This window comes from Caenorhabditis remanei, chromosome II (genome assembly GCF_010183535.1).
Source record: "Caenorhabditis remanei strain PX506 chromosome II, whole genome shotgun sequence".
Lineage (NCBI taxonomy): Eukaryota > Metazoa > Nematoda > Chromadorea > Rhabditida > Rhabditidae > Caenorhabditis > Caenorhabditis remanei.
The window spans coordinates 1,931,927-1,941,989 of NC_071329.1; the positions used below are offsets into that span (position 1 = coordinate 1,931,927).

At 39.1% G+C, this 10,063-nt stretch overlaps 1 protein-coding gene across 1 annotated transcript; it reads left to right on the forward strand.

The window, feature by feature from the left end:
* Positions 1-4,913: 4,913 nt before the first annotated feature.
* GCK72_003990 (uncharacterized protein) lies at positions 4,914-8,997 on the forward strand (the record flags this gene model as incomplete). Its single annotated transcript, XM_053724389.1, has 4 exons — positions 4,914-5,240; positions 7,293-7,674; positions 8,184-8,373; positions 8,682-8,997. The coding sequence occupies 4 exons, from the start codon at positions 4,914-4,916 to the stop codon at positions 8,995-8,997; spliced, it is 1,215 nt and encodes a 404-aa protein (XP_053588583.1).
* Positions 8,998-10,063: the final 1,066 nt, after the last annotated feature.

Below are 10,063 nucleotides of genomic sequence, written 5' to 3' on the forward strand. Positions count from 1 at the left end.
TTCTCTTTTTCTCTGTATCTATACCCTTTAATAAGAAGTCAAGTGCGCTCTAATGATGATATGAGAGTGAGCACTGAAAATCAGGAGACGCAGAGAAAGTTGTCTCTCTTTTTTCATCATTAGGGCGCACTACCTCCCGAAACTATATATTTGCTTGTATTAGCGGCCCACCCCCTCTTACAACTGCGCCCCACCGCAAACGAAAGAGTATCGGTGAGAGACGCAGAATTTTTTCTCGCACGAACAAATATTTTTACCATTTTTGACCTATTTTCGCTGTTTTTAAGAACAAATTACGAAAACTAGTGAAAATAGGTCAAAAACTGTGAAAATAATTGTTGGCGCGAGAAAAAAATCTGCGTCTCTCGCCGATACTCTCTCGTTTGCGGCGGGGCGCAGTTGTAACGAATTTGCTCGGCTAATAAAAATTAATAATAAATAATTGTTTTTTTTGTTTTATCAGGTTAAAATTAAATAAAACTGGAATTTTGTAAAATCGTTGTTTTTGCCCAAAATCTCAGACATTTTGAAGTATTTCAGCGTATTTTAGTAAAAATCATTCTATTCATTCACTTTTGTTGTATTTTCTATCAAAATATCATCAGTTTTAGTCTGTGCCGTATATATCCGATTCTTTTCGATTAAATCCAGCGGAGCGCGTTTGCATATCTACTTTTCGCGCCACGATTAAATAAAAAATTCTTGCTCACTCTTGTTTACGCTTTCAATTTCACTTGTTTCGATAGATTTTTGGTAAAAAAAACGTTTTTACTAGAAAAATAAACAAATTATTCAAACAAAAAAAACTAGAAATGTGAACCGAATCATAAAAAACGGGGAAAAACAACTTACCGTAAAAACTGTAATAGAAGCACCCCTAAGGGGTGTGCGGACAGGAAAATTTCGGAATTTCGGACACTAAAAAATGTCCGAGTTTCAAAATTTCGGAATTTCGAAATCTCGGAATTGTCCGAATTTCAAATTTTCGGACTTTCGGAATCTCGGACTATTCCGAATTTCGGATTTTCGGAATTTCGGGATTTCGGAATTGTCCGAATTTCGGATTTTCGGACTTTCGGAATGTCGGAATATTCCGAATTTCGGACTTTTTTTCGTTCCGTCGGAATTTTTTTTCAACAGACTGTCCCATTTACCCATATCGAATGCTGAAATCCGTTTTTTTGTTTTAAAAAACACTGCGAAAAGACGAAAATTAAAAAAAACCGTCTGAAAACTGCGGAAAAAAATTTGTTCGAGACCCGTCATGAAAAGTGCGCATGCGCCTTTAATACAGTACTTTCCCGAATTTTTTTCGGAACGTTCCGATCGGAATTTCATTCCGAAATTTTTTTTTCGGAATATTCCGATCGGAATTTCGTTCCGAATTTTATTTTTCGGAATATTCCGATCGGAATTCCGTTCCGAAAATGAGCCGATTTTCGGAATTTTTCGGAATTCCGAATTCCGTTCCGCACACCCCTGCACCCCTTTATTTGAGGCGCCCCTCTAATAGAGGCGCACCTTAAAAAGCGGTTTGAATAATAGTGGCGCACCCTCTAATAGAGGCGCTCCCTTAATACGTTTCGAATATTTTTTCTGGTTTTCAGTCATTCTTTTTCAAAGTTCGTGAAAAAACACAACTAAAACCCAACTTTTTCGTTCAAAGTACTGCAAATTTGGGGATTTTCGTGTAATTTTGTCCGAGAAAGTGTTAGTTTGGTTGAAAAGAATTTCCGGCAGAATTTCTGTTCCAAAGCTTATTCCATGTGGACTGGCAGACCACATCCACTACACTTCTTCCACTCCGTTATTTGAGCCAACTCCTCGATCGGATTCGTGCCTTCGGGAAGCAGAGGATCAGCCTTAATATAAGAAAGCCGGAATTTGGAAATTTTTAATTTGTCACTCACAAATCAAAGTTTTCAAAATTTTCTTGGGGGCACCCAGAAAAATTACGAAATCGCTTTTTCTCAATAATTATGGGAAATTTCGGGAGTTTTATCAGAGATAACACATTTTTGCCTTTCATTTTTGGAAGCCTTTTTCTCCCTGTTTAGTTCACGTGTTTTTATATTTTTCCTTCAATTAATTTTTTTTCACAGAGTTGGCGATATTGCCTATTCTGTGTTTCTGATATTTAAATAAAGTTCACGTATTTATTTTATCAATGGTGTCAAGTTTCAGAAAGCGTAAGCTTAATCTTAGTTAAAACTGGAAACAACGCATAGTTGCTATTTTACTGGAACTCCCCAACAGAACTATCTACATTTGGTCTGATTGCAACTTTTTCTGTCAAAAAACGTTGAATTTTCAGGTATAATGCAATTTTTTGCAAAAAAAGAAGTTTTCCTGTGAGCAATCACAGGAATTTTTAAGTTTTTCGTATTTTGTTAATCAAAATTAAAAATTTCCAAATTCCGGCTTTCTTATATGGTAACAATTTTGTTTGGTTTTTCAAATCTTTAATAATACTTCCAGGCAGATGTCGCAGATTGAGATCTCACGTGGGTGTAGAAGACTGGAGCTGGAACACTCGTGAGACTTTGGTGGAGCTAATGAGCGGTGCTGAAGATCAGAGTGGTAAAATTTGTTTAAGGTGTGATTTGTTTACTTTCAATTTCATGTTTTGATTCATAAAGTAGAGGTTTTCGTGGTTTTAGATAGGTTTATTAGGGTAAGAATAAGGATGGGAAGAAGAAGCCATGAATGATAACAAGAACGGTATTTATACTGGATCTTCGATGGGCGGAGTCAGCGGCTTCAAGGCAGGCAGAGCGACGGGCGCTTCAGGAATGTGCATCATGGGACTGTGGGTGATAGAGCATTTGAGGTTTGGAGTCGGTTATGGAGAATGACGTTGATGGGGCATGAAGGGACGGTTTGGGTCTTGTGGGCAGATGGGTGAGATAGTGTTGGAGATTGGAGACGGTTCCAGAATGTGATGTGGATGGGATATGGAGTGGCGCCTTTGACAGTGTGGGTTGATGGCGAGAGAGTGCTTGAGTTGGTGAGACGTTGACGGGAGATTTGGAAGAATCGTGTTAGGCTTAATAATGGAAATGGGACGTGGGAGCGGGCTCGCCTGTCCTGGACAGAGACCCGGAAGTATCCGGATGGGATGACAATGATGCGTCACCGGGTACAAAGTCCGGTGGGATCTTGGAATACCTAAGGGATTACGATATCCCTTACAATAACTTGTCTTGCAGTGAGCGAATGAGCCTCATTAAATTTTTCAGGTCTTCCGCGGCGTGCTTCGCTTTAATGTGAGTCCGGATATTCGATGGAAGTCCCCTCGCGTCACATTTCGGGCATTGAACCTTTTGTTCCGACAGTCGAATCATCTCCTTCAATTTTTATTCAGATAAAACCAAAAAACTCGCTAGAAAAAAAACGAATGACGATTGGAAATTCCAGTCTGACCGCTTCTCAGTGTAGCACGTTTGCTATCAGTTTCAATAATTTATTTCCGGACTGTGCGAAGAAATTCTACAATATCACCGATTCTAAGAACAAAAAAATTATCACATCGTCATTACTTTCGAAGTAGGAGAGGGGCATCACTGATGAGACCATCCCTTCTCTGAATTGTTCAATTATTAAGTCTCGTCTGATGATAATGGTCGAAACGAGCAGTTTTCCTTCCCTTGCTCCTCGAGAAGCTTCTCTTCTTCCGTTCTCTCTTCTTTTCCCTTCTTTTTCTTTTTTTCTCTTTTTATTTATTTTTCTTCTCCCCACGAATAAATATTTTCATGAAATTCAATTTTTCTTTTTCTGTTACTCGTTTCTTACGAAAAAAATATACTTGTGAAAGTTTAAATTAATTTTTATTATTTAAACGTGGCGCCAAAAGAAGATATGCAAACGCGCTCCGCTGGATTTAATCGAAAATAATCGGATATATACGGCACAGTTTTCGAATGAGTTTAAAACTAGATTTTTGGCTTAAAACTCTCTAAATCCATATTTTCAGATGTTTTTAGCCTAATTTGAACTCAGAATCTGGAAAAATTGCATTTGAAACGTCAAAATTTTGAGATTTTTATTTTTTGATTTAAAAAATTGTGCTTTTTCGGAAAAAAATGCCAATTTTCACCTACGAAATCATAATTTTTGTGATTTTTTCATCCGAAATCATCAATTTCTACCCAGAAAGCTGTCCGAAAAGCTATTTTTCACATGTTTCAGCATTTCTATCGATTTTTGTCTATTAGCTCGGCACAGTTCTTACAACTGCGCTCTACCGAAATCCCCTTGAAAAATGTCTCTTTTTCTCTGATAGTGAGTCTCTCAATTTCGCACACAATTTTCATCGGTTTCAGTTTAGAGCGCGGGTGAAATACGCGTGCCGTGCCAATATCTCCATTTTTCACTTTTCTCTTCAATTTTTCGCCATTTTCCGTCCCGTTTCCCTTCAGATCCCTCCCCAAATTCCCTATTTTCCAGATGACGTCAAAACCAGAAGGCGCGTCCCGAAACAATTTCAACTTTTTTTAAAATCATAATTTTTGAGATTTTTAATCATCAATTTCCACCCAAAAACTGTCTGAAATGCTTTTTTTTCCGGATTTTTTACGATTTTTGTGCTCATTTTTTCTCATTTCCAGGCTAATTTCCTTAAGTTTTCTCAATATTCCGCTCATTTATCTCATTTTTGTTGTGTTTTTAGCTAAAATGTTCATTTTTCGATTAAAAAATCGCTATTTCTTCCCGAAATACCCTAAATTGCTCATTTCCAGCTCATTTTCTCTCAATTTTCCGTCAATCTTCCTCCATTTTTCTCAATTTTCCGTCAAATTTTCCCAATTTTCCAGATGACGTCAAAACCAGAAGACGCGTCTCGAAACGATTTCAACGTGCGTGTCGCCAAGAGCAATGACAATGTCCGTTACTCAGTAATGATGTTCAACTGAATGGACAAAGTGGACACATCGAAATGGACGTTAGAGAGTGCGGTGACGATGGAGAGAGAAGACAATCAGAGAGTGATTCTATCGACTCAGACGGTTCAAGAGTACGGTGAAGGATCGGAATACGGTAAGGCGGCACGTGAGGAGGCGAGACGAAAGAAGTACGGACGGCAGTCGAAAAGCTACAAACTCGACAATCAACCGTGGAAACTCACGTTCACCGAACCAGAAGGACGACAGCGACAGATGCGGGGAATCAGAGAGGGCGGAGCCAATGAGCACGCAGACTACTGGGTTTTTTTGAAACCACCAGGCTCTAGCGAGTTTAAGGTAGGAAATCGACCTAAAATCCTCTTTTTTTCACTGAAAATTGATGAAAATCGGCTCAAAACCATCAATACCAGAAATTGGACCAAAATTGGCTGAAATCGGCTTAAAATCGTTAAAATCCTTGATTTTGGCCGAAAAAACAAGGGAAATCTGCTGAAAATTGGCTGAAATCGGCTCAAAAACTATAAAATTCTTAATTTTTCCCTAAAAATCATAGTTGTCAAGGCCCGGCCCGGGCCGGGCCGGGCCGGGCCTTGTCGGCGAAATCAGGGCCCGGCCCGGGCAAATTGGCGCGAAAGTCAAATTTTCAAATTTTTTCAAATTTTTTCGCGAAAAAGTCAAATTTTCGACTATCAGTCAGAATTAGAAGAAATTCTGAAAAATAGTCAAAAATGGACACATTTCCGATGAAAAATTGAAAAAAATTCGAAAAAAAAATTGGGAAAAAAAGGGTCATTTTTTGAAGCCGGGCCTTCGGGCCTTGCCGGGCCGGGCCGGGCCTTGACAACTATGCTAAAAATCGATTAAAAATCGTTCAAAATTTGTAGAAATCGGCACAAAAACTATAAAATTCTCTATTTTCACTGAAAATCGATGAAAATCGGCTCAAAACCGCCTCAAAACTGGCTCACTGACCTTTTTTTTGAAACCGCCCGGGTCTAGCGTGTTTGAGGTAGGAGATTTGACCAACATTGGCTGAAATCGACTCTGAATTGTGAAAATCCATTAAAAATAATCAATTTTTGACCGAAAAAACGACAAAAATCTGCTGAAAATTGGTTCAAAATCGTCCGAAAGCTATTTTTGGACGTTTTGAAATCGGGTCATTTCGAAACTGGTAGATTTGGGAACTCATTTTGACCGGTTCTAAAATGTCGAGGATTACAAAACATTTCGAAACCAAAATTGGTTGAAATCGAATTAAAATTGGTAAAATTCTCAATTTTGGGCTGAAAAACGACGAAAATCTGCTGAAAATTGGTTGAAAGCTATGGACGTTTTGAAACCGGGTCATTTCGAAACCAGGACATTTTGAAACCTCTGACGCTAGAAACTAAAAATCCGCTTAAAACAAAAGACATTATAATAATAATGTCATTATTTTATTTTTTCTGGATTGTCGGATCCTAGGCCATGAGAGTAGAGATTGCCATATAAGACTGTTTTAAGAAGTGGGCGGAGCTTCCAAAGCTATAAATGTTCGGAAAAAATACGAAATGGTTTGATTATAGGCCATAAACTATTGTTTGCTGAGAAAAAGTGAGAAATGGGGTCTATAAATTTTCATTTTCAACTTTTTTCTCCCGAAAGTCGGCGATTTTTACAGCTTTAGACTCGAAAAGGCTCAAAATTTGGCTAAAAATCTACTTTTTTCAACTGAAAACTCGTTTTTAACCCCCTAAATCTGAAAACGAAGAAAAAAAGCTCAAAATCGGCTCAAGGACATTCTGAAACCGAGTCATTCCGAAACTGGGACGTTTGTGAACTCATTTTGACCGGTTTTGAAATTTCCAGAGTTTCAGGACTTTCTGAAATCGTGACACCTCGAAAACGGACATTTCGAAGTCTTGAAAACGAAGAATCCGCTGAAAACTTTTAAAATTTTTCATTTTTCATAGAAAAAATTGGCTCCAAGACGTTTTAGAATTCTTTTTGGTCTAAATTTATTGTTTTTAACACCGTTAAACCTTTATTTTCGAATTTCTCCCGAAAGCCGACTATTTCTACAGTTTTAACCCTCGAAATGGCTCAAAATTTGACTAAAAATCTACATTTTTCATCTGAAAACTCGTTTTTAACCCCCATACTTCTGAAAACGAAGAAAAAAAGCTCAAAATCAGCTCAAAAGCACCGAAATCAGGTCATTTCGAAATCCTCAACAGGCTAGAAACTGAATTTCTGTTGAAAACTGACGGAAATTCACATTTTTCACGAGAAAAGTAAGAAAAATACCAAAAGTGACCGGTTTTTTTTTTCAATTTTTGACTCCAAAAATTCACTTTTCTCAACTGAAAAAACCCCCTCATCACCCCTTCCCTTCTTATTTTCTAGGAAATTCATGAGGAAATTGAAATTCAGGCGTACAAAGTGGACGAATGGCACAAATTTCTGCCAGCGATCACGCATAAAACGCTAGATATCGATCAGGCGGAAGAGCAATTCTCTCAACGAAACAAAGTGATGAATCAGTTCGCACTGAAAGCGGCGATTCAGAATCAGCTGAATGCGACGGACGATTCGGAAATGACGGAGCAACAGAAACGACTTTTGAAGATTAAAGACGAAGGGAGTTCTGATGATTCAGATGATGGGGACGATGACGGAGAAGGCGGAGATGAGAAGAAGGCGAAGAATAAGAAGAAGAAGAAGAAGAAGAATTTGAAGCCGGCGAAAGAGAAGAGACAGAGAGTCGAGAATAGTGATGAGGTTGCCAGTGAGTGAGACTCTTTTCAGAGCGGGTTTCAGACAAAAATCCGGAGATTTTGACGAATTTTTTGCATTTTTGAGGCGTTTTTTGATAAAAAAACGCGTAAAACCCGTTAGAAACCGAAAATAGGCTCTGAAGCTCCGCCCACTTCTAAGCCACGCTCACTTTCAGCGGTTCTTCGATTAGAAATAGGCAAAAACGCGTTAGAAATCGAAAATAGTCTATGAAGCTCCGCCCACTTCTAGGCCACGCCCAGTTTAGCGTTTTTCGTTTTTCAGCGAGAGTGAAGCGAAAATCTAGGAAATTGGATTAAAATTCAGCCAAATTTTTGATGAATTTGGGCTATATAAGGGTGATTTTGAGCATAAAATATTGATTTTTTGTGATGTTCTGACTAAAAATCACTAACTTTTCCCATTTTCAGTCCCAAAAATGAGTTTTTTGGTTATTTTTCAACCGGAAGTGTCATGTTTTCACAATTTCTGACTGAAATTCTCATTTTTCCCCATTTTCAGCCCCAAAAATGTTGCGCCTTGTGTCTCGACAAGCGTCCGCAATGCTCCGCCCATCCAGCTTCTTGACGGCGGCAGGCGGTGGACTCAGTGACGATGTCCGTCAACGAATCGCCGGAATCGTGAAGAAGGACGACGTCGTCGTGTTCATGAAGGGAACACAACAGGAACCGGCTGCGGAAATGTCAAATTGGTGAGAAATTTGACGAAAAACATGAAAAAAATCCGTTGAAAATTGAAAAAATTGGCTGAAAATGACTGAAAATAGTGGAAATCGGGACATCTGGACACACAGAAAGACACCAGTTGAGATTGTGGACATCCGGACCGACAGACACATCGATAAACTTATTATATCACTTCCAGCCGTTTTTTTTAATTAGTTAATTTATTTGGACATCCGGACACACAGACACACAGACAGCCAAAATTTCGAGAAAAAATGCGAAAAATCGATTAAAAATGATGGAAATGTGGACATCCGGACAGATAGATTTTCAGCATATTGACAGAAAACTGTAGTCTCGGGCATCTGGTGAGACAGATCTACAGACAGAGAGATGAATGGAACACCTGGATTCACACTTTTTCTTCATTTCAGGCGAACAAGGAGCATCTGAAGGCGATGTTGAAACTGGCGAAGAACTATAAGAAGGCGTTGGAAGACGAGAAGAACATGACGGATCAGGAGCTCGCGATCAAGAACGTCGGAAAAATGGATCCAAAGCGACATATCGCTGATGAAGTGAGCAAGATGCTCAACGATAATATTGTGCAAAGTCTCGCTGGAATGATGGCCACCACTTCCCTCCAATAATTCCATTTTTATCGATTTTTTTCCCCAATTTTTCATTTTATGTATTTTTTGACCCAATAATCTAATTTATTTGTCTTTAATCCCCCACTTTCAATAATCTCTCCAACCCTTTATGAATAACTTTCTGAATGTTTTGTGTCTCAAATATCGATCTCATTTCAGATTTCTAAATCTCGACCATCTGCGGCGCTTCAAGAAGTTGCTCAGTCAATTGAAAAGGACTACAAAATGCTTCGGTGACTCAAAGAGTTTATAGCACACTGGTAAGGTAAAAAGAGAATTGCGTCGGGTTTGTATGGTCGAATGAGACTTACATGAAGAAGGGAAAATGGTGAGAGACGGGAAAATGATAGTGATTGGTAGGCGGAGAGGAAATGAATAGTTGAGCGTGGGTCGGACATGGAAGAGTGGATTTCTACGCGTATTCTCCCTCGTCCTCATCACGTCGCTCGATTGTAGCAGATGTCGTCACGTTGTCAGCTTTCGACTTCTCATTTGTCGTCACGTCGCCAGATTTCGACTTCTCATTTGTCGTCACGTCGCCAGATTTCGACTTCTCATTTGTCGTCACGTCGCCAGATTTCGACTTCTCATTAGGCTTGACCGAAACTTTTTGCGATAACACCTCGTAATCTTCTTCTTCTGAGTCAGCATGAATATGGTGACTACTGTCAGAGAAAGGCGCCAGAATGTCTAGAAATTTGGGTTTTGAGAGAAAACGGCTAAGAAGGGGTACAGGAAGATAAGAATGAGGGGAATCTGAATTAGGCGAGGATTCAGAATCAGATGACGTGACGTCGTCAAAACTAAAATTTCGGGAAAAAACGCCAGAGACACACCAAAATCGTCTAATTCGACTGGAACTAAGAGAAATCAGCACGGAAACAGAAACTGAGATAATTCTGACGAGCTACCGGCTACTGGATGGATTCTGAGGGCCAGAAGACGTCACGGAAGAGATTTTTCGGAAAAAACACTAAAAATTTCAGTTTTACGAAAGAAAAGGTGAAAAAGAATGAGGAGATGACTTGGAGCATCTACACCAGGATCTCGCCGTTTTTCGACA